Genomic DNA, 24,882 nt, shown 5'->3' with positions numbered 1-24,882 from the left:
AGCCTTCTGGAAGCCATTCTGGGAAGTCATATAGTCTCAGTGCCTCTTATTTATGATCTGTTTCTGCATACTCCCCTGCACTACTATGGCTATATTTTTCTACTGTATATGCCCAGTCTCAAGCCTTTGTTGATACCCCTCTATGGCATCATATGGATCCAGGCTGCCCTAGTTAGCAGGCTCTTCATTGCGCTGATAGGATGCCCCCTGGTTTGGGTGAATGAGCACCTTTTTGGTTATTGAAATAGAATAAAGGAAAGATAATCTCCTTGAGAGATGAACAGAAACACTATGCTAACTACTTGCTCTTTGCTCCTACCTTGAAGGGCTGTTAGCCAAGTAGGTGAGCAAAGAGCATGAAATCTTCAGCCAAGACAGAATTGAAAGCAAAGAAGCAGCTTAAGTTCCCCCTTGAAAGATGCATTCATTCCACCTTCAGAAAAAAAAATCCCGAGAACTTAGAATGGCACATGTGGCAGCCAGCCTCCATGATGGACCCCTGTGATTCCTACTTGAGATATTCACACCTTTGTATAATTCCCTCCTCACATTGTATCAGTGTTAGTCTGTGTAACTAATAGAATATGTCAGAAGTGATGACTTCTGAGATTAGGTTACTTAAAAGGCTGCAGCTTCAGTCTTGGGGGTACTCTCTTTCTTGCTCCCTTTTGGATCGCTTGCTCTGGAGAAAGCCAGCTGCCATGTCTTGAGGATGCTTGGGCAGTCCTGTGGAGAGACCCATATGGTGAGAAGCTGAGGACCCCAGCCTACAGCCATGTGTGTGAACCTTATCAGAAGTGGGTCCTCCAGCCCCAGTCAAGGTTCAGACAGTACACTCCTGGATGACAGCTTGGCTGCAACCTTACAGGAGACCTTGAGCCAGAACTAGCCAGTCAATAATAATAATAAGTGTTCAGACCACTAAGTTTTGGAGTAATCTGTGGCACAGTGGTATAAAACTAACAGAGCAAAGCTGAGTATGAGAGAAGTTAAACTTGATGCCTGTTCTGTAAGAGTCTGCAGTCTACTTAGGAAGACAGATCACTTGAGCAAGTGACTGACTATTCTGGGTTTGTGTGCTGAGTGGGCAAAGGCTAGTTTAGGTATATTGACCTATGGGGCAGAAAAGTGAGAGCTTTGGATTTCACCTTGATAAGCAGGGCTGCCATAACCCCAGGGTGGATTGTAGCATAACAGTTCCTCTCGAGCTCTTGGAGGTAGTTTAAACAGGCTCAGAGACACCAGCAAATATCTCATTCAAGACAGGAGTTGGCTACTTCTTCAGTCATTAGGATTGCAGGGAAGCAGTTTGTCATGTTTTCATGTTTGTATTTTAACTGGTAGGAAATCTGAGTTTCTACAGTCCACACTGGATTGTTGAACAAAGTTGAGTTTCAGACTATTTTTTCTTATATAATGAGCTTTTGAGTTACGAGTGGAAGTCAGAAAGGAGCTAGTAATTGAAACAGAGCCTGCTCACTCCATGCATGGTGACTGTCTACACATTTTCAGTCTTCCCAGTTGCTTGGTTTTGTTTCAGTACCTTCTTTGTAAGGAGAGAGTTGATGGATCATCCTTTCTTTGCTCCTCTTTCAAAGGTACCAACAGCCCCGGGAGCTCTGTCTCAAATGCTAAGGGAGAAGAAGTACTAATGGAGCTTGACTGAGTCTTTGTTCCCTGCCATGAGCACTCCCATGAGGTTTTTCCCCAGCCACCTGCTCTTCTTCTGTCCCTAGAATATGCTGAGACACAGTCACCACACTCCTGATTCTTATAGCAGATAACTTGATTGTTTCTTTACATTTTTTTTAATTTTTAAGGGTACGTGATAATTGTACATATTTATTGTTTGGTCATCTCTTGACAGTGTCTTTTTTTATTTTAATTTTTTTTTATTTATTTATTTTGAGTCAAGGTCTCACTGTCGCCCAGGCTAGAGTGCAGTGGCACTATCATGGTTCAGTGCAGCCTCAAACTCCTGAACTCAAGTGATGCTCCAACCTCAGCCTCCAAGTAGCTGAGGCTACGGATGTGTACCACCACTGAGGCTACGGATGTGTACCACCACACCTGGCGAAGTTTTTTATTTTGTGTAGAAACGAGGTCTTGCCATATTGCCCAGGATGGTCTCAAATTCCTGTGCTCAAGTGATCCTCCTGCCTTGGCCTACCAAAGTGCTGGAATTACAGATGTGAGCCACTGCTCCTGGCCTTTATAGAATGCTTTGATGCTGCTTTCTTAGGTTCTGTACTCACCCACCCACATCTGGCTCCTCTTGCAGAGCATCAGATGCTGAGCTAAGATGCTGAGCTAAGTCTCCCACAGATAACTGTACAAAGAGCAAGTTCAGAGGTGCGTGCTGACTGGGGCCCTTGGTGGACTCATACCATTGCCTGCTTGGAGCACCCCACCTGGGCCCTAAGCTTACTTTTTTCCCAGAGTCTCATGGATTGTGCCTGACCTTTCTGAACAGGAAGAGGCATAGGCAGGCCTATTTCAAATGAGAAATAGCAGAACCAAGACATGCTGATTCTCTGGGCTTGATTTAAGTTCATTTGAGACTTCTAGTAAGGCTGGAACCAAGAAAGACAACCCCCAAAATATCCAGCAAGCCCCTCTGCAGAACTCTAGATGCTTAAGCGGCTTCCCCTCACTACCTATAGCTGGGTTTGTAGCCCTCAGGGAAAGAGGCTGGGAGGCAGACCTCCTTTTTTACTTTAAGCAGACTGTCTGTCCAGCCTTAGTCCTTGGGGTCACTCACTATCCATTCTGCATGATAGGATAAGGGGTTCAGAAAAGCTTAATTTGATAGTGACTTTCATGACTTACTATGCTACATGGTAGTTTTTCCAATACCTTCATGGAAGGGAAGCTTTTTTTTTTTAAGAGATAAGATTATCCAAGCTGAAGTGCAGTGACATGGTCATAGTTCAGTGGTCTCTAACTCCTGGGCTCAAGGCATCCTCCTACATCAGCATCTTGAGTAGCTAGAACTACAGGCACACACCACCATATCTGGCTAGTATTTTTGTTTCATTTTGTTTGTTTGTTTTTGTAGAGACAGAGGTCTCGATATGTTGACCAGGTTGGTCTTGAACTCCTGACCTCAAACATCCTCCCAACTCGGCCTCACAAAGTGCTAGGATTATAGGTGTGAGCCACTGGGCCTGGCCTGTGGGAGAAAAATTGAAGGATCTAGATAGAGAGATGAAGAAATTGAGCACTAGGAGTTTAGGATTCCTAATATGACTGAGAGAGACCCTGCCTTTCCTTGGGCAGCCTGTGCTCCCAGTCCTTGGAGTCTTTGTTGTATTTCTCCCTGTACTGGTGTCCACACTTGTCATTATCACTTCTTCCTCCCTTCTTGTCCACCTATTCTTCCTAAATGGAGAAGAGGTAAAAAAATAGCCATGAAAGGAATCCCAGATCCCTGAAGAATCCATCAAACCACTCTGGGTCGGATTCCCATGGCCAGTTAAGGAGGGCTACAGAGATTTTCGCTCAAAGGGGATGCTGATTTATTTACTTAAGGTTCCAAGCCTCTTTGGGGTAAGGTCTTATTCTGAAGTTAAGGCTTCCTTGGCTGCTCATTCTGCCTTGCCTTTTGCCACCTGACTCCCAGGCCTGGAGACTAAGGACACGAGCTCTGTTGTTTCTCTTCTGCTCAGATTCTGGTTGGTTACACAGCTTGTGTTGTTTGAAAAGAGAAGACTGTGTGCCAGCTTCACTGACCTAACGAGCTAGGGGAAAGGTCTTTAATATAATTTAGTAACTGGAGTCAAGAGAAGAGCTGTCTTCCATAGTTATTCTGCCACAGGTGCTTATTCCCTTCCATCAATAAAATTCTAAGGTAAAGCCCAGTGTTGCCAGAGGAACAACTTTTTGCCTGGATAAAGGTGTAACATCCTCACAAAGCTGAAGGATGCTCTGGCAGCATCCCCTTATTTGCACAGCAGTGGGAGCCTCTCTGAAGACTGTTTGCCTCTGAAGGTGATATCACATTGTCTCCTGTCTGTTGAGAAGGCTGGATGTGACCTTCTGAAATTCTGGGGAGCTGGTCCTCTGAACTTGAACTTGTCTCTGACGTCTTTATGTCACTTCATAACAAGTCAGTTTCTCTTGGTTTTAGGTGTATACCCTTAGGAAAACAGTGGAGATGTTTCTGTTTGATGGTATCAGAACACAAATGCATTTAAATAGGCTATCAAGACAACCAGGCAGACAAGTACTTATCATTCAAAGGAAGGACTCCTGGACAGGAAAGGAGGTCATACAGCCAGGACTGGAGGATTCCCTGACTGGGAATGAGATGGCACAGCCTGGTGGTCATGTGCATGGGCTCTGGCATCAAACTTCCTGAATTTGGGCCCTGGCCTTTCATGACCACATGGTATATTATCACAGTTTTTTCAGTGCTGTGTGACTTTATCCCAGATGACTTTATCCCTCTGAAATTGTTTCTTATTCTCTAGATGTAGGAATTACCTGTCTTCCCTCTGAGATTGTTTCTTGTTCTCTAGATGTGGGAAGTGATTACCTGTCTTAATGGCTTGTTAGGAATTAGACGAGACATGGTGCTTAGCACTGCCCGATACACAGTAGGTGCTTAGTGAGTCTTAGCTCGCTGAGGCCCACCTTGACTGACTCCACAGCAATGACCCTGGGGAGGTAGAACAGTTCACACTATATTATCAGTTATTAGAACTGGAAAAATGCAGATAACTTAATCCGAGGCTCCATATACAGGTGAAACTGGAGGGATTGAAAGGCTTGTATAAGACTTCTCAGCAGGTCAGAGGCTGAGCCAGGACTAGATCCAAGTGCCCAGCCTCCCAGGCACATCCCCTTATTTCTTTCCCCTCCAGCACCTAATCTTTCTGCTATTGCTGTGCCCCCTGTCACAGCACATTTACTTATGCTCTTTGGTTTGTTCAGGGAGTTGTTCTAGACTATGGCGTGAGAAAGGGAACTCTTCCCGCCTGTGAACCAACCTTCCTAACTAACATTGTGCCATTTGGCCATGACAGCCCAAGAGCGTTGAGCCTGGAGAATCAGCCAGTGGGAGGTGTCTGGAGCATGTAGCGATGGTGGAGGGATGTTGCACACTCTTGGCAAACACAGACTTTCTTCTTCTTCACTCCCAACTTTGGGCCACTCTGACAGAGACAGGCACAGGGTTGCCCAAGAGCCTGAGCTGTGCTAAAGGTAGTGGCAGGAACAGCCACAGGCAGGGCATGTCAGAAGAGACCTATTACAGCCTCGACCAGTGTGGCCTGTGCCAGTGAACTTCAGTGGCCAAACAATCTCAGCTTTAACCTGCGTTAGGACTTGAGTTAATTTCTTACCACAAGCCTTGAAGTTTTGGACCATGCATGTATTATATTATTTGGATGGATGGTATAGATACTAGCCACCTTTAGTGTAAAAGAACATTCTTGAATTGTCTTTCCACCTATAGTTGACCCTTGAACGACATGGGGGTTGGGGGTGCTGACTCCCTGAGCAGTGGAAAATCTGCATATAACTTTTGACTCCTCTAAAGCTTAACAACTAATAGTCTACTGCTGACCAGAGTCTTACCAATAACATAACAGACGATGAACACATTTTATATGTTTTATATATTATATACTGTATTCTTACAATACAGTAAGCTAGAGAAATGAAAATGTTATTTAAAAAATCATAAGGAAGAGAAAATATATTTACTCTTCCTAAATGGAAGTGAATCATCTTAAAGGTCTTCATCCGTGTTATCTTCACCTTAAATAGGCGGAGGAGGAGGACGACGACGAAGAGGAGGGGTTGGTCTTGCTGTCTCAAGGGTGGAGGAGGTGGAAGAAGCTCCATGTAGCTTAAACCCATGTTGTTGAAGGGTCAACTGTGGATTTAAAGATTCTAAGTTAATTCTCTTTTAGAGGCTATTCTTGACATTTTAAATGATGTTGTCTGGATTGCACACAGAAGTCTGAGTTTCACAAGTTTTGTGTTTTGTATCAAGAGGCAAGTCCCAGTTCTGGTGTTTGGCTGTTCAGTGAGGTGAAGGTTGGTAGTGGCCTGAGTTCTGGTCCTGATTCCAGTACTTGCCACCTGTAGGACTTCAGCAAGCTCCTGAACTGCTTTGAGCATCAGTTTCTTCATCTGAAAATTAGAATGATTCTATCCACTTCCTAGGGGTGAGTGAGGAATGATTAAATTAATTTATCTTGAGTGCCCAGAGCCATCATTATTACTGATATTGACAATAACTTATCTGGCCTCACACAATGGCTCATGCCTATAATCCCAGCACTTTGGGAGAAGGAGGCGGGAGGATTCCTTAATCTTTAACCAGGAGTTTGAGACCAGCCTAGGTAATGTAATGAGACTGCATCTCAAAACAACAAAAACACCATATCTGATGAGGCTTTCTCAGAACTCCTCATAGGAATTCAGTTGACCTCATATTGGGTTTAGGTATTAAAGGAGGCAGTTTGTCTTTGAAGGTAGAGGGGATGCTGTTGGGGACCATGTTGGGGAAGCCTGTTCTTGCAGCCACCCTCATACTGCTTCCCCAAGTGAACTGGTGGCTCACAGGCACTTCTCAGTGCTCGCAAGGGCTACTGGATGAGGGAGGGGGGCAGCCAGGTGATCCTTCACCTCTGCTGAGGAATGGCACTTAAAGTACCTACAGATGGTAAGAGTGCAAATGGAGTCATCTTTATGAATGAAACAAACTGCACTGGGGCTTTTCTCCTCGTTAAATTCTTAGAGTTGAGTGACCCAGGTAAGTGAGTTGGCCAGTGTCCTTTGGTTTCTGAGTTTAACTCTTGGCAAGTGTATCCCGAGACCCCTGCCCTTTCCTTCTAGCTTCTAGAAGTGAAAACAGCATCACAAATGCCCCTCCCTTATCTATTATACATTCTGTTCTCTGCCAAATTTGGACCATCCTAAACAGCTAGAATCATGTGGGAGCCCTGGGTTGCAGGACAGATGACCTGCAATTTGCAGCTCATCGCTGGGTGATGGGAACAGTGGGTGTCTCTTCTGACCTTAGGAGGCAGAGAGACATGTGTCCACGCTGCCTGAGCTGAGGATCAGTTTCTGCTGTGGTATTGGGCAGGGACTACAGTACACACATTACCTCTGAAAAATGCAGACTCGGGGCCATGTGAAACTGAGGAATCTTAAAAAATAGAAACATGTATAATGAACATTTTATTCTAACTTATGCCTGTTGGCATGGAGGATGAGGGACGTCCCTGGCCTGGTGGACAGGAGCACAGGGGACCTTGTATCCACCAAAGATAACAGCACAACAGTGATCCTAGACCCTCCTTGATATGGACTAAGAACAGGCTGAAATGATGTATTTTCCACCTCCAGTGAGTTCTACCTGCTGGAAGCTTTTCTTTCAGCTTTTCTTTTTTCAAACGGAAATTTTCTAAATGAGTTTGAGGAAGGCTATTAATTACCTAATGTGCAGAATTGTGATTTAGTCATTTTTTAATTATTGTTTTTAGCAGCAGGGATTATTTTTTCTTACTATACAAGTAATACATGTTCACTATAAACAACTAAAACATTATGAAAAGACATAGCATAAAAAGTGAGAGCTCACTGTAATTCTATTCTATTGAGAGTTCACTGTAATTCCATTCTATAGAGAGTTAACCATTTTATTGTGTATGCCTCTGAATTTCTGTATGTATATATCATATACATATACACACATATATAATATATATGTATATATGATCTATACATATATACACAAACACCTACACGTGTGTGTGTGTGCGCGCGTGTGTGTGTGTGTATACACATTAACATTTACTATTTGGTGACTTACTTTTTTTTATTTCAAGTAGCATGAACAGTTTTCCATTTCAGTACAAACAGATCTACCTCACTTTTTTTTTTTTGAGTCGGAGTCTCACTGTCACCCAGGCTGAAGTGCAGTGGCACACTCATGGCCACTGCAGACTCAATCTGCTGGGTTCAGGCGATCCTTCTACCTCAACCTTCCAAGTAGCCAGAACTACAGGCACGTGCTACCACACTCAGCTAATTTTTGATTTATTGTAGAGATGACGTCTAACCAAGTTGCCCAGACTGGTCTTGAACCCTTGGGCTCAGACAATCCACTCGCCTCGGCCTCCCGAAGCCACCAAGCCTAGTCTACCTCACTTTTTAAACAGCTCTATTGAAGTGTAAGTTATATACCATAAAATTCACCTTTTGCAAGTATACAGTCTCTCTTTTTTTTTTTTTGAGACAGGCTCCAAGATCTCACTCTATCTCCCAGGCTGTAGTGCAGTGGCACAATCATAGCCCACTACAGTCTCTAACTCCTGGCTTTAAGCAATCCTCCCACCTCAGACTCCCAAAGTGTCTGGGATTACAGGCATGAGCTACTGCACCCGGCCTTCTACCTTACTTTTTAGCAGTTGGTTTCCATTGTATGATACCATATAATTAACTCTTTTCCTGTTGGATGAACATTTAGGTAGTTTTTTATTTATTTATTTATTTTTAAGTTTTTGTGTGTATTAGAGTCTCACTCTGTCACCCAGGCTGGCTCACAGCCACCCCAGCATCAACCCACTGGGCTCAGGCGTTCCTTCTGCCTCAGCCTTCCAAGTAGCTGGAACTACAGGCGCACACTACCACACCCAGCTAATATTTTTATTTATTGTAGAGACGAGGTCTCACCAAGTTACCCAGGCTGGTCTCGAACCCCTGGGCTCAGACATTCCTCTTGCCTCAGCCTCCCAAAGTGCTGGGATTACAGACTTGAGCCACTGTACCTGGCCTTTTAGGTAGTTTTAAAATCTTCTGCTCTTAAAGACAATACTGCAGTGAACTCTCTTTTACACAAACTTAAGGGCATTTGTGTGTGAGTAAAACAATAGAAGAAAATCCTAGAGGTAGAATTTCTGAGTCAATTTATGAACATTTAAAATTGCAATAGATATTGCTAAAATACCTTGTACAACCTTTTATGTGATCTGTGGATTGATGGAACACATGCACACAGACACACACACCTCCATCCACTATGAGGTTATGTGAAATTCCTGAATTTATTTGTTGGGGAGTATAGGCTAGCAGCACAGAGGTAACAAAAAGCAGGCGCAGAGGCAGAATGTTTTCATGCGTTCCCAAACTGCCCAGGACACTGGGTCACAGGATAGGGACCTTCCAGGAAAGCCTGATTATACCAGGGCTTTCATCAGTATTCAGGAGGAGTGTACACTCACAATCAAGCACTCATAAGGAAGTACTTATAGGTCTCCAGCTCCTCTTGGTTCTTGGGTCACTCTGCTTCCCTGGAAACTCATCCTTCCACGTCCCAATCCCTTCCTCCTCTTCCTCAGAGCAGCATCTCTTGACATCTCTTCTTCCAGAATCCCTGGTTCCCAGAAGACTCAGTTCCCTGAGGCCACTCTGGCACCAACTTAATGCTGCCTTTAACCTGGGTGGTTCCAGGGACCAGGATCACAGATCCACTTCCCCACACTTACCAAGCAGTTATGCAACTTACTTTTCTCCTATAGTCTGAGAGTATCTATTTCCTAACACCCTCAGCTAATGTTTTAATATTTACTAATCTGGGCAAAAATAATTACTTCTTTACTTTTTTTTTTTTTTTTAAAGAGGCGGGATCTCGTTATGTGGCCCAGGCTGTTCTTAAACCCCTGGACTCAAGTGATCCTTCCTCCTTACCTCCCAGAGTGCTGGGATTACAGGCTTGAGACACTGTGCCCAGCCTAATTTACATTTTTTAAATCATTGTTATTAAGATTGTGTGTCTTCTTGTGTGTTTATCAGCCATTCATATTTCTATCAAGCAGAATTCCCCGCAGAACACACACACACACTGCTAATGCCCCTCACTCCTGCGATGGTTATCCTTGGCAGATGGCACCACAGCTCTGCTCCTCAGGGACACAGTGGTTCCAAGGAGGCCTGTGTTCAGAGAATTTAGCATATTTACTTGCTAGATAGTTTAGCTTTTTTTTTTTTGGTCATCATTTATCTCTCAGTCTTTGGTGAAACCTTCATGTAGGAGGATTAAAACTGGCTAACTTAGAACTTGGGCTTCATCTGGTCCAGAAAAAGCTAAGTCCTTATCAAAAAAATGTTCATGAGCACTTGGACTGGTTACAAACACAGATTCTCTGGTTCTTGCTTTTAAGGCCAGATGTGGTAAGGGAGCCTTTGACCGGCCAGTTCATCCTGCCTTGAGGTTAGTTAAGAGGAAGAAAGGTTTGGGGTATTGCCCTCTGACAGCTGGCAGCTTCCTTTGTCCTAAACCAAAGCAATATAAACGTTGCAGGACTCATGGCTTGCAAACTATGGTTCTAGGGGAACCCATCATGAAAGTTCATAGAACTTGTTGAATTAAAAATAAATACCTGGACGATACTCAATAAATATGGCTTAAGTGACAGACTGAATGAATTCCTTTGTTCAACAAATACTGTTTAGCTACCTGTTCTGAGCCAGGCTCCCTTGTAGGTGCTGGGAATGCAGGGGTAAACAGAACAGAAGGCCCTGGTCTTCTAGAGCTTACTTTCTTGTGGGGAGCAGACAGTAGTAAGAAAACTCATAAGAATTTCTGGGATTGGTGCGGTGAAGAAAGCAAAACAGGGAACTAAGATCAAGGGATGGGGCAGGGTGGAATGTATGCCCTTGTAGATGAGGTGGCAGGGAGAGGCTTCCAATGAGGTGACTCGAGAGCTAAGATATGAATGAAGAGAAGTCAGCCACTTGGTGGCCCGATGGAAGGTGCAGCATGAGCCACGCGTGCTGGGCAGAATGGGGCTTGGGGTATGTGATGCATCGAAAGAAGACCCACGAAGCTGGAGTGAATGAGGTGTCGGAGGCAGGCCCTAAGTCATGTGGGACTTCGGCCAGAGAAGGACCCAGCATTTTATTCTACCTGCTGTGGAAAGGCATGGGAGGGTTTTGTGCTTGTGCATTTTAACTTTATGGTGATATCATTTACATGAAGTAAATTGCACAGATCTTAAGTGTAAAGTTGGGCTTTTGACAGATTTTTGTCATGGGAATTTTAAGAAGAGTAGAAGGTGGCATAATGGATGGATGGACAAATGGATGAACAATAGTCCCATTTTATTACATAAAACATATTGTGGTTCTAAGGACCTTCTGTGGAAAAGAGTGATGGACAGTGGCATTTGAAGTGGTTCCTCTGCTCTCCCTGCCCCAGGGAAGACTAGGTGGTGGGGCAGGTGGATTGAGTATGAAATGAAGAGTCCTACGTTGGCTTGCTGTGGCGCGGCTGCAGGTTCTGCAGTCCCCTGCAGTGCTTCCACCCAAGCAGGGTACTTGTTGACTGTAGTGAGCCAGTCTGACCTGGGTTCTGCTTGCCAACTGGACCCAGCTGACTCAGCCTGCTCTCTGTGGAGGATGAGCATCATGTGGCGTTTGCAGCTGGGCAGTCATGTGTATGTTGTCCATAGGGTGTGATTCTTGGGGGTTGTTTTACGCCTCTCTTCAAAGATAGCTTTTCCATCACCCTTTTTTGGGTATCTGAACTTCTACCATTAAAATGTCTTGTTTTTTGCCGGGCTCGGTGGCTCAGCCTGTAATCCCGTTCTTTGGGAGGCTGAGGTGAGTGAATTGCCTGAGCCCGCGGGTTCGAGACCCGCCTGGGCAACTTGGCGAGACCTCATCTCTACAATAATCAAAAAAACTAGCCGGGCATGGTAACGCACGCCTGTAGTTCCAGGTCCTTGGAAGGCTGAGGCAGAAGGATCGCCGGAGCCCAGCAGGTCGAGGCTGTGGTGGCCGGGAGCGGCCACTGCACTCCAGTCTGGGTGACAGAGTGAGACTCCAACTCAAAAAAAAAAAAGTCTTGTTTTTGAGCATGTGACACTGTCATGGCTCCTATATGAAGGGAGATGGCAATAGCTGATTGAATTGCTTCAGCCTGCTCGTGTGGATGGTGGCACCAACCTGCTTTTTCTGCTGAATTGGAGGGTGATAACAGGTGTCTCCATTCATGGTGTTTCTTGAATGGGTAGTGTTTCATTTCTACTTTTTTCCTCACTGATGACAGAAGAAATCCTGTGTCTCTGACTTGATTTCACAGTGCATCTCCTGTCATCAGCTAAGAGCAGCATGAGGTATCCTTCAGCAGTCAGTCTTGAGCCCTTCTTCCTGTCAGTCCTGCAGTGTTTCCTGAGCGCTTCCGGTGCCCCTGCCCTGCTGGTGGTGAGGCAAGAGGAGAGGGCTTTCCTGCCCTTGGGCTGCCCAGCCTGAGGAGTGCCTGCCACTTGGCCTTCCTTAGGACCACAACTGCATGCTTGCCATGGTGCCATGTGGCCACTTCACATGGGGTCACTAGTACCCTCGAGCTGGGCAGAGAGTTGCAGGCCTAGAGCTTGTGAGTCTTGATGCCTTCATGTTTCTCTTGCGTGGGCCTAGGGTGTGCCTGTCGCCATTTTTGTGTGCTCACCTCTCAGCACCAGCATCCAGAGGGTTTTTCCAGTAGCCAGCCTTTGGGCTGAGGGAGGCCAAAAGACCTAGGATCAGATACCGTAGCTTGATCTGTTCCCTCATGGGAAGTGCAGGCCAGAAGGAGATTTGGAACCAGAACTATTATACAGTGATATAACAACCAGTGATCTTGGTTGTGTTCAGACAGTGACATTCTGGATAACTTTTCTTTTTCTCTGGCTTCCAAACGTATTGTAATGATTTATAATTTAGAAGGAAAAAAGAAAGATATGTAGGGAGGCCACAAATTATAACCAGATGTATACTTTCTTTTTTTCTGCAGTTGGCCTTTGTGCTTGAGGATTTACTCTTCCCTGACTAGTAATACCACTACTACTTTTTGCTAACATGTGCGTGGTGCTTGGGAAGTACAAAGCACAGTTCTAATACTCTAAGTATATTGCCTTATTAATACTCCTATAAGGGCTGGACTCAGTGGCTCAGTCTGTAATCCCGGCACTTTGGAGGCTGAGGCGAGTGGATTGCCTGAGCCCATGGGTTCAAGACCAGCCCGGGCAACTTGGCGAGCCCTTGTTTCTACAATAAAATACAATACAATAAAATAAAAAATAGCCGGGTGTGGTAGCACGTGCCTATAGTTCCAGTTACTCAGAAGGCTGAAGCAGAATTATCACCGGAGCCCAGCAGGTCACACTGGGGTGGCCATGAGCATGCATGCCACTGCAATCCAGCCTGGGCAAAGGAGTGAGACTCCAACTCAAAAAAAAATACTCCTATAATGTGGGTTCTATAATTTCTTCCATTTTATAGAGGTCAACTGAGGCCTAGAGAGGTTAAGCAACTCTCAGGGGTCAAGATTTTGAACCCAGAGCTCATACTCACAGGCACTAAGCTCTGCCTCCTGTGACTTATGATGGAGTACCAGTATAAGGGGATTTAGGATGGGACTTGGCTGTTGAGATGTTCGTTTATAATTTAGGGAAGGTGCAGGAACTCAAAGGAGGTCTGGCTCGGGTGACTTGTCTTTATTCCCAACTCCTCTCCTGGGGTGATCCTGGACAAATTACCCATTCCCCCACTGTTTTGTACACCATTTACACTGAGGGGGTTGGACACTCAAGGACCCTTCTGGCTCTGACCTAGAATCCACACTGCCATGTTTATGAATTGACCACAGCTGGCCCTGGTGGCAGCTTGTTTGCTACTGTATTTGATATTCAGCTAGGGGTGCGCTGCCTACCACTTGCCCTGGGGAAGAGTCTGTTAATGCTTAGCCGTAGCTTGTGTTGCACAGGGCATGGGTGGGCCTGTGATAAAGCTTGAGAAATGAGGCTATCAGAGGAGGGTGCAGAGGACTATAAAACTATGGGTGTTTTTCTGGCTCCAAGTCATCAGAGGGGAGTATTTTTTTCCAGGGATAAACAAGAAAGCATACAGACTTCTGGCTTAAGCTGGTTGCCTCCATAGCTCCCTTTCCCAAGAGTTGGGAAGCTTGCTCACATTTTGAGGTCTGAAGTCTAACACAGGGATCAGCGGTTTTATGTCCCAGTAGAGCTCCTGTGACTGATTTCCTGCAGTCTGTAGAGCAGAGTGATCTAAAGTGACTCCTGTTTCTCTTTTTGAAACAGAAGCTAAGGTGGCTGCTGTGAGGTTTGTGGTCACCTTCCTACTTTAGGATTTCACTTCAGATGTAACAGTACAAAATTTTTTTTTTTTTTTTTGAGTTGGAGTCTCACTCGGTCACCTAGACTGGAGTGCAGTGGCCGCTCCCAGCCGCCGCAGCCTCGCCTGCTGGGCTCCGGCGATCCTTCCGCCTCAGCCTTCCGAGTAACTGGAATTACTGGCGCGCGCTACCACGCCCAGCTGATTTTTTGATTTTATTGTAGAGATGAGGTCTCGTCTGCCCAGGCAGGTCTCAAACCCGCGGGCTCAGGCAATCCACTCACCTCAGCCTCCCAAGGCACGGGATTACAGGCTGAGCCACCAAGCCCGGCTACAAACATTTAATTGAATTGCTTCGGTGGGTTTTTGTGGCAAAGAGCAGCTTTCTGCCAAGAAACCTGTCAGCTTCACGAACCTCTTCTGCAAAGTATCCTCAGTAAGGGGCCATTTTCCACCCACTACATGCTGGTCTAAAAATGCCATCAGATAAGGAGGGGCATAAGTGACTATACCACCAGGTAGCTGGGTCCTAGTTTCCCTGTCTTTATTTTCCCTGTCATAAGACTTTCTTTCCCTTCATCTGCTAGAAGCCCACAACAGTCCTCATGACTGCTTCTCTTGGTGGTGGCCGGTGCTTGACCAGTTGGCTCCCTTAAATTGTGCAGCCACAGATCTCAAAATGGGTGTGCTTTTTATGACTCCTTTTCTAAAGAAGACTGTAGCTGCTGTGTGGAAATTACATCCCTTCCAACTCCTGTGGCTCTTTTTACTTTTAACGCCATCTCTTTGTGACATAAAACAAAACCCCATCTGTAAAATCCCAGCTTCCTCCTGCCAGTCAGCAGGTACATGTGAAGCTCCAGCTCGGGCCAAGCTCTGAGGAAGGCGGGGGAGTGGAGCACCTGGTGCCTGCCCTGCACATGCAGAGTCAAAATGGTGTATGGAAAACCAGTAAGGTGATGGTAGGTCAGTAGTCAGTGATGTGCTTGCCCTGTGAAACAGAGTTAGGTGGTCTGTAACTGCATCCTGTAGTGTGACACCAGCAGCATGGCCCAAACTTCTGGAAGAGCAAGCACCACGCCCTGCTATTCTCAGGGGATGGTGTGAGAATGGGGAATAGGAGGACCCTCCAGCTCATGATGGGAGCTCATGATGGGAGGAGGCAAGCAGGTGCAATTGGGAAAGACTGGGCATCTTGCCAGCCCACTCAAAGTGGTGGGTGGTGGCATGCCTTGCCAGTGCCTGGGCACCCAAGTGACTGATGAGTGCCTGCTGCAGCCATACTGAGATAGCCTTTTCAATGATCAAATTGTCAAGGCAAGGAGGTTTGCTGATACACCATGCTGACAAGAGTGGGGAGGAATGAGCCCTCAAGTGTTTTTGGCAGGCACGTGAATTGGCACAGGTTCTGTGGAGAGCAGTGTGACAAGATAAGCTGCACATAACTTTTGATGCAGCAAGTGCACCTTTAGGAATTTATCCCTCCAATATGTGCCCATGCAGGCTGAGACAGCACACGGCAGGAACATTCATGGCAGCAGTGTTCATAGAGTTAATCAGAGATGGCCCAGCCACACCAAGGGATGCCATGTATCCACTAATGAAAGAGGTAGAAGCATGTGTACAGTAGGTAAGACCTACTTCCAGGGAGCTTTCAGTGAAAGCAGCACAGGTTAGACTGCATAAAGCACACGACCATTTGTTGTCTTTAAAGAGACATCTGTGCATCTGTGTGCTGGCCTAGCATGTCTTTGGAAGGTTATGCAAGGCCTGGAGGACAGTGGTTGGCCCTAAGAAGGGAAACAGAGGGACCAGGAATTTCAAATGGAAAAGGATTTCCCACTGAGTATGTTTTGTACTCTGAATTTTGGATGCCATAACAAATAATCACAGACTTCTTGCCTTAAAACAACAGAAATGTATTATCTCACAGTTCTGGAGGCCCAAACTCCAGATTCATAATGTCGGCAGGGCCACGCTCCCAGGGATTCCTTGACTTGTGGCAGTTCAACTCCAATCTGCTTCTGTCTTCACAGGGCCTTCTCTTTCCCTGTGTCTCTACTCTTCCTTCTCACACAAGGATATGTATAAACCAGGCATGGTAGCTCATGCCTGTAATCCCAGCACTTTGGGAGGCAGAGGCAAGAGGATTGCCTGAGCCCAGGGGTTCAAGACCAGCCTGGGCAACTAGGTGAGACCTCATCTCTACAATATATAATAATAAAAAAAAATTAGCCAGGTGTGGTGGTCCATGTCTGTAGATCCAGCTACCTGAAAGACTGAGGCAGAAGTATCGCCTGAACCCACCAGGTCAAGGTTGTGTTGACTATGAGCGTGCCACTGCATTCCAGCCTGGGCAAGTATGAGACTCCAACTCAAAAAAAAAAAAGATATATATAATTAGATTTAGGGCCCACCTGGCTAATCTAGAATACTCTCATCTCATGATCTTTAACTTAATTATATCTGCAAAGACCTTTTTCTCTAATAAGGTCACATTTGCAGGTATTTGCATTTTGGACACCAGCATTCAGCCACTATAGTTGCCAGTTAGATTTTGGGGAAGGAAACTCACCTAGATGCTGCTTACAATAGACCCACCTTAAGTATGAAGTTGAAAGAAGAGAGATTGAAAAAGATATACTGTACAGATACTAGTAAGAGAATATACTCTTTGAATTTTATGTACTCTCCATATATTCACCTTTTCCAAAAGATATATTTTAATTCTAAAGTGAATAAGATTAGAGAAGGTGAGAGCTGTGTTTTAGGCAAGTTAGATGGTGTGTAGCATAATTAGACTGAAAGCTCTTTGGGGACAAGGACCATGTTGGTATTGTCCATTATCGTATCCTCAGCACAAGGAAAGTACTCAGCGCAGGTGAAATGCATGGTGGATAGGTGGGAAAGGCAATGGAAGAGACCGGGGCAGGGAAGCCTGTTAGGAGGCAGTCTCATTGGCACAGGAAAGCAATCATGAGGGCTGGGACTAGCTTTGGTGCTGGAAATGGGGAAAGAGGCATATCCAGAAAACTCTTCATTTGCAGAATTCGCAGAGATTGGGAGAATTTGGAGACTGAGTGGGAGAGAGGAAAGAACTCCAGAGGCGAAAGCACATCCATTCTATCAAGAAATGGCAAAGCCAGACTGTATTAACAGGGTGGGTAGGAGACAACATGGCTATGAGGGACCAGCAGATGGGGCCAGACTGCAGTTGGAGTGTCACTGGGAGACTGGTGGTGGAGGCTGGCTGACCCTCAGACTAGAAGCCTAAAAGAGAAACTTCTCCCCAAGAGTCAAGAGGAAGAAGAGGAGGCTATGGAGGAAGGATAGAACATAGGAGGCAGAAGAGAGCCACAGAGGAACGCTTGGAGCACCAGGGGAATCACAGGATCCTCCCAGGCTTGGGCCCATGAGCTGCCTGGAGGGTCCAGGGAGGAGGGAGGGAGTTGGTGTGGAGAGGTCAAGTTGCAGCTGGCAGACCCAATCACATTCTTCTCAGAGATCAGGACAGGTGGCACAACCCCAAGAGTAGGGAGAGTGGACACAGAGGAAGAGGGGCAAGATGGGGTGCAGGGTAGAGACAGTAGAATGAGGTTTGCTTCCTGAGCACGTGATCAGTGCTGGCCTTCTCATCTGTCTTCTCATTCTGATGACAACCTGGTACATCATAGCAACTTAACCCCCTTTTTTTGGTATACAAAAGCCACATAGCTAGATAGCAGCAGAGACAGGATTTAGAGCCACATCTGCCTGGCTCTGAAGCATAGGCTCTTGACCGCTTCTCTTCTTCAGAACTGATGGAACCCTGTTTCTATTTTCTGGACACGTGTGTGCACGAAGGCCAAGAACCTGCTTAGGAGCTCACCATGGCCTGGAGGCCATTGGCGCAGAGCATCACTCAAGCAACAGAATGGGGGATGGGACCTGTGTACAGGAGTGGTGCCACTGAGTGCTGCATGCCCCTGCAGGGCCCCTAGTCTCCATCTTTCCCTTGTCTCCTCTTCTTGCTTGCTGGGAGCTCTTTCAGGCACTGCTCCATCAGCCACTGACGCCAGCTCTGGAATCAGGAGCCTGACCTACACTTGAGGCGTGCCTGCTTCCCCCTCCACCAGCTCTCCACCTGGGGCGGGGGAGGATGTGACAGATGCAGAGTGTTAGAAAGGATGGATTGTACTTTGCTTTGACCTCTGACTCCATCTGATTGAGTCCTCTCCATCCTCAGAACACCACTAATTAAGAAAGATTAGTTGCCCCAGATCTCTGCTTGAACCACTCTGTGTGAGTCTCATATGTCACTTGAGGGAGCACCTGCCAGGCTGCCATGGGGAGCAGCTTGTTCTGTGGTACTGGGTACCTGGTTCGCCATCTTCGAGGGATGCAGAGACACCTCCTCGTTTCTTACCTGCAGAAAAGTCTTGTGTCTCCCAGCATACTACCCCCAACCACCCCTCTAACAAAACCCACAATACAGTAGAGCAGTGTAAAGTCCTACCTTCGGAGTCAGCCCTAACCATTCTCCTTCCCTCACACTCACATCCCCTCTGTCAGCAAATTCTGACAGCGCAGTGTCTAAGATACAACCAGAATCTGACCTTCCCAGCATGTGACCCTGGGTTACTGTAGTGGTCTCTCACAGGCTCCCTGCTGCCATGCACAGCAGCTGGAACCCCCAACCCACCCAGTTCAAGGCAGAGCCCTCACCTGGGCTCCCACACACACTGCTGCAGCTTGCTGCCTCCAGCCCTCTCTGCCTGGGCAGCTCTTCCTCCAAGACCCATGTGCTCACTCTGTACCTTCTCAGGCCTTGGCTCTCCTTTTGTACCTCCTCACTTAGAGTTCACACTGTGTGTCCCAGCCCTCTTCTCTCCTTGCCTGCTTAAGTGTTTTCCTCCATACTTGTCACTGTCTTGCCATGTTCCATAGGTTGCTCCTCTCCCCGACTAGAATGTGAAGAAGGCAAGGGTTTTGTGCATTTCATCTCCTGCGGAACAGGGCTTGTCACATAGCAGGTCCCTCAAAAAAACATGACAGGATGGATGAATTAATTTTTCTGGGTTATTTTTCCTTACCAAATTAGTTCTGAAGAGACTCTCTTGATATGTCTTTTTCCCTTAATTAAAAAAACAAAAGGTGTTTTACTCTGGAATGTTCTAGGGAAAGGGTTTGGAAGATGGAGAGGAAGATGGTGGGGACCATTCTTCTGCTCTTCAAAAGAATCTGAATCCATTCTGACTTCTGTCAAAGGTGCTGCTCTATATGGCTGCCCCAGGACCCCAGCACGCACCCTTCCTTCCATTCCTTGACCAAAGTCCAGCTATAGGTCACACCGGTTCTCCACATCCCATTTTACTGCATTAGCTTAAGTCTCTAAGACAGATTTGTCTTTTCTTTTTTAAATTTTGAAATAAAAGCAATATGAATATGGAAGAGTGTTGAAACCACTTAGAATATCAAAAGTCTACTTCCCTGATCCCTAATTCCTTTCATCAAAGGTAACTCTTTTTAATAGTCACTTATATCTCCTTCTAGGGAAAAATTATGCATCATACTAGCATAAATATATATCTATTAAACATGAACATAACAGAATCATGGTATGTGTATTATTCTATAATTTTGAAATGTTTCTATATTAATCCATATAGATCTATCGTGTTTTTAGCAATTGCTTGGGATTGCACTAAATGTATGTATCATGATGTATACACCTAACCCCCTACTGACAGGCATTAGTTTCTGTTATGACAGTATGCAGTGAATAGCTTTATACATTCTGGTATGTCTGCAGTAATACTTGTAGAATACATACTGGCAGTGCATTGCCGGTTAAAGGACCATGGGCATTTAGCATTTTTAATGTTTATTTTTTAAAGTAAATAATTTTTATTTTTTGTAGCGACAGGATCTCCCTATGATGTCCTGGCTGGTCTCGAACTCTTGGCCTCAAGTGATCCTCCCATCTCAGCCTCCCAAAGTATAGGGATGATAGCTGTGAGCCTACACCTAACCTGGCATTTAAAATTTTGATAGCTATTGCCAAGTTGACTTTTGGATGGTTGTACTAGTTCATTCTTCCGGAGTGTGTTTTTTCCCAAACTTTTTATTTGGAAAACTATTAAGCTTACAGAAAAATCTAAATAATAGTGCAGTGAATACCCAAAGGCCCTTCACCTAGGTTCACCAATATTGTGTTGCTGCATGTGTCAGTTTGCTCAGGCTGCCATAACAAAATTTCTCAGAGTAGGTGACTTAAACAATAGACATTTATTTTCTCACAATTCTGGGACTTGAAGTCTGAGATGAAGGTATAAAGTGGCATGTTTGATTTCTTCTGAGACCTCTCTCCTTGGCTTGCAAGCAGGTTTCAAAACACCTCACTGTGTTTTCCCATGGCCTTTTCTTGGGGCATTCACACATCTGTGTCCTAATCTTCTCTTATAAGGACACAGTCATATTAGATTAAGGCCTACCCATGTGACCTCATGAACCCTAATTACCTCTTTAAAGGACCTATCTCCAAATACAGTCACATTCTGAGGTACTGGTGGTTAGGACTTCAACATATGAATTTGCAGGGAGGACACAGTTCAGCCCATAAATTACATTTGCTTCTCTTTCTCTTTATACATACCGGGGTGCCAAAAAAAATGAATACACATTTTAAGTGATGTTATCTATGTATTACTTTTAGTTCACCATAATCAGAAGTCTGGACGCTGATGGTAACCACTTTGAGCAACTCTTGTGATTGCAGAAGTCAAATGTGACTTGTATTCATCTTTTGTTATTGGTGTATGTTGAATATTACAATTTTATGATTTTTTTTTTTCTTAAAATGTGTATACTTTTTTTGGCACTTTCTGTGTGTGTATCTCATATTAATATAGTATAATTATAGCAATAGATATATAATTAGTTATATTTATTTATAATTATAATGTATAATAATTAAACCATTTATAATGTAACTTACTATTTATAATATATATTATACAATGTATAATTTTCCCCTTAAACCACTTGAAAGTAAATTGCAGCCACTCTGTTTCTTCAGCATACATCTCCTAGGAACGAGGACAGTTTCCTCGGGATATATTTGATGTCCTTTATTTTATACTGATGGGAACAGATTCCCCTGAAGCAGAGGAACAAATGAGCATGAAGTGTCTGGCCTAACTGGAGGCTTTCCCTCCAGATGGTTTTGTCCTGGCTCAGTTTCTTCCACATCTCCTTCCTGAGCTTCCAGCCACTGAGTGAGACTTGGCATGCTTGTGGGAAGGAGCCTTCTGCTTCTCAGAGCAGTTCGGGTGAGCAGAACCTCTTGGCCTTAACTGCAGATTCTTTGGCATTGTTGAGGTTTAGGATCTGTGATGTGTCAGTGAGATGACAGACCTCCTTACAACTCCACCTGCTTTTTTATCTCTCTCTCTATCAACATGCCTCTCTAAATACCACACGTGTTATTTCAGTTCTTTGTATAGGCAGTCCTTGCTTTGCAAATGGAGACAGCCTGTGTTTATTCAGAGAGTGGAGTTTATTGATTTGGGTACTGTTTTCTCCCTCTCAGTCTCCCTTTTCCAGCACCCTCACTGGCTTCTGGGGACTCTGCCAGAATTGGTTTTTGCCTGCTACCATTAGTAACAAGGCATCTTCTGTGGGCTTGCGTCGGTGTCTGTTTCTTCCTTAGTACTTTCATGTGGGAAAACATCATGCAGGCAGTACTTCCAGTGCTTGTTTTAGTAGGTAGAATAATTGTGGAACTACTTGCCTGGAGCTTCAGTAGAGGACACAGAACTTCGAAACTTTTTATTTTCTCTTGTTCAAATAGTTGTTTGCAGACCCCAGGTGCAGGCATAAATCTGATGAGTCCTTTGCCACCCAAGACTGATCAGGTTGTTGCTGATTGAGCACCCCAATCCTGCTGTCACTGCCTAGGACGCTGTGACACCACCAGCAGTCCTGCCTCAGTTCTCTCCACCCAAAATCTATCATGAACTCAATTAACAGAGCCCCCTTTCTAAGACTTAATTCTGACACATCTTTGACTCTACTTAGAACTCATCCCTGGCTTTTCTTTTCCTGCAGGACTCACTCCAGATTCCTTAGCCCAGCGTTCAAGACTCTCCCTCATTTGGCCTCTGCTCAATTTGTCACCCTGTTACCTGCTGTTCCCCCAGCAGATTCCTTGTTACCTGCTATATTGAAGCCAAATTAAATTATGCCAAACATACTCTACCATGCTATGTCCCTGTACCTATTAGCTTGTGGTGTTTGCTCTGGCCAGAACATATCCGTGCTCCCCTCTCTGGTCTATTTGCCAAACTCTTACCCCACCTTCAGGGCCTGGCTTGTCCATCCCCCATCAGTGAAGCCTTTCCTAACTAATATCCTTCCTCCAGGCAGGCATGGTTGGTCATCCTTTCCTTGTGCCATCATTCTGCCTCAGACTTCCCTCTTCTCTAGCACTTGTCACACTATGGTATATGCCTGTCCCACTAGTTGTTGGGCAGCTGGCTTTACCTTTATATCTGTACTGCCTGGCTTGGAGTAGGCACTCTGTAAACATGTAAGTAGATGGATGGGTTAGCCTTGCATACAGCACATCCTGAAGCTAGAGGCAACTACACTGCACTTTGTTGTTACCAGTCCTTATCTGAGTGAGCCTTATCACAAAGAAGAAAATAGTTTTCCACATGCTGTGAGGAGTCATTTTTCCTAAGTGTCCAGTTCTGAAGAGACCATACTGGTCATCAGCAATACAGGGCCTCGTGGCCTTCACTGGGCTTGTTGTATACTGTCACATGTTAAAAGGAAAAGTATCTCAATTCAATTGTGTAAACATTGAGTAGACTGATAACTCGACTCGTAATATTCATTTTGCTTTATGTTATTGCTTTGGAAAGCTATTGATGTCTGTCTTTTCTTTCAGTTAAACGCTTCAGAGAACCAAAGCATGAAAGACGTCCATGGAGGATATGGTATGTATTTAAGTATTAACTCATTCCTAGAATGCTTTTGGGGAGCTTGGAGGGGTTGGTGGAGCATGGTGTCGAAGTGGAGAGGGGATAGAATGTGAGAAATTATACATGACATAATTTGGAATCCATTAGTTAAGTTCATTAGGAACTATTTATAATATGAAGGTGATTCTGTTGTTTTTTTTTTAGTTGGTGTCTCACTCTATCACCCAAGCTGGAGTGCATTGGTATGATCATGCCTCACTGTAGCCTCAAGCTCCTGGATTCAGGCAATCCTTCCTCCTCAGCCTCTCGAGTAGCTGGGCACACACCACCACACCTAGCTAATTAATTTTTTTAATTTGTTGTTGTTGTTATTGTTGTTGTCATCGTTGTTCAGACTGCTCTCAAACTTCTGGCCTCAAGTAGTGCTCCCACCTCAGTCTCCCAATCTCCCACCTCAGTATCCCAAAGTGCTGGAATTACAGGCATGAGCCACCACTCCCAGCCCCAGATAAATTTGATCCCTACCATTATTTTATAACCACTCTGCTTCCAGTTTTGGAAGATAGAAGATATCTAGAAATACCTCAGTTCCTGCTGCAGCCTTCTTCATCTGTGTCTACCTATTGTTAGGGTTTGTTTACATTCTTAGATTCCATAGTCTTTATGTGCAAGCAAAAAAAATCTAATTTGGAGATCAGTCATATATACCATGTAAATGTTCCTCTCCCCCAAACTAGTCTTTTGTCCTAGGATAAAGGAAAACTATTTCTCTATTCACAAGACTTCTGACACTAAATGTATAGGGTTTTTTCCCCCCAACTAATTTTCCAACTCTCCATACACCAGCAGGGTGTCCCATAATTTAATTCTGAGACTAATTATCAGAGTTAGTACATATGCCACAGGTTAAAGGCTCAGTCCCACAAACTGCCCCCTGCTTCAGATTACAATAGCAGGTAGTGGGTCCTCAGGGTATCCACCCTTCTGTCTGACTTGGCTACAAAATTATGGGTTCCCACAGGCCCCCTTCAGGTGCAGTAATCTGCTAGATGGCTCACAAAACTCAGAGAAACATTTATTTGCATTTACTGGTTTATTATAAAGGACACAAATGAACAGCTAGATGAAGAAGTGCATGGAGAGATATCTGGAAGGGTCCTGAGGATTTGGGGTGTCCTACCTTCCCAGTGTGTGGATGTGTTCACCAATTTAGAAGTTCCCAAACCCTGGAATTTGGGGGGGGGGTTGTTTTTTGTTTTTTTGCAGGTTTCACCATGTAGGCATGATTGATTATTAACTCAGCCCCCAACCCTTTTCTTATCCCTGGAGAATGGGAGATTGGGGCTGAAAGTTCTAAACTTCTAATCATAGCTTGATTTTTCTGATGATAGCCCCATCCTGAAGCTGTCTAGGAGCTCACTAAGAGTTGCCTCATTAGAACAAAAGACTTGGCTGGATGCTGTGGCACATGCTGGTAATCCCAGAACTTTGGGCGGTCAAGACAGGAGGATCATTTGAGACCAGGAGTTCAAGACCAACTTGGACAACATAGTGAGATCTCATCTTTAGAAAAATATTAAAAATTAGCCAGGTGCATGCCTGTAATCCCAGCTACTGGGGAGGCTAAAGTGGGAGGATCACTTGAGCCTAGTGAGTTATGATCGTACCACTGCACTACATCTGGGTGACAGAGCAAGACCTTATCTGAAAATAATAAAATTTCAGTTGGGCTCGGTGGCTCAGCTTGTAATCCCGCGCCTTTGGGAGGCTGAGGTGAGTGGAT

General features: G+C 45.0%; 1 protein-coding gene across 1 annotated transcript in view; it reads left to right on the top strand.

The window, feature by feature from the left end:
* LOC103257250 (store-operated calcium entry regulator STIMATE) overlaps positions 1-24,882 on the top strand; it is a 60,952-nt gene that overhangs the window by 18,768 nt on the left and 17,302 nt on the right. Inside the window, exon 2 of the mRNA XM_008054981.2 lies at positions 23,066-23,114. Coding sequence (XP_008053172.1) covers positions 23,066-23,114 — 49 coding nt within the window. The remainder of the gene's footprint in view (positions 1-23,065; positions 23,115-24,882) is intronic.

The sequence above is a fragment of the Carlito syrichta genome, unplaced genomic scaffold, assembly GCF_000164805.1.
Source record: "Carlito syrichta isolate Samal-C Ts95f unplaced genomic scaffold, Tarsius_syrichta-2.0.1 Scaffold301625, whole genome shotgun sequence".
Taxonomy (NCBI): domain Eukaryota; kingdom Metazoa; phylum Chordata; class Mammalia; order Primates; family Tarsiidae; genus Carlito; species Carlito syrichta.
This window is presented reverse-complemented; position numbering and strand designations above follow the sequence as displayed.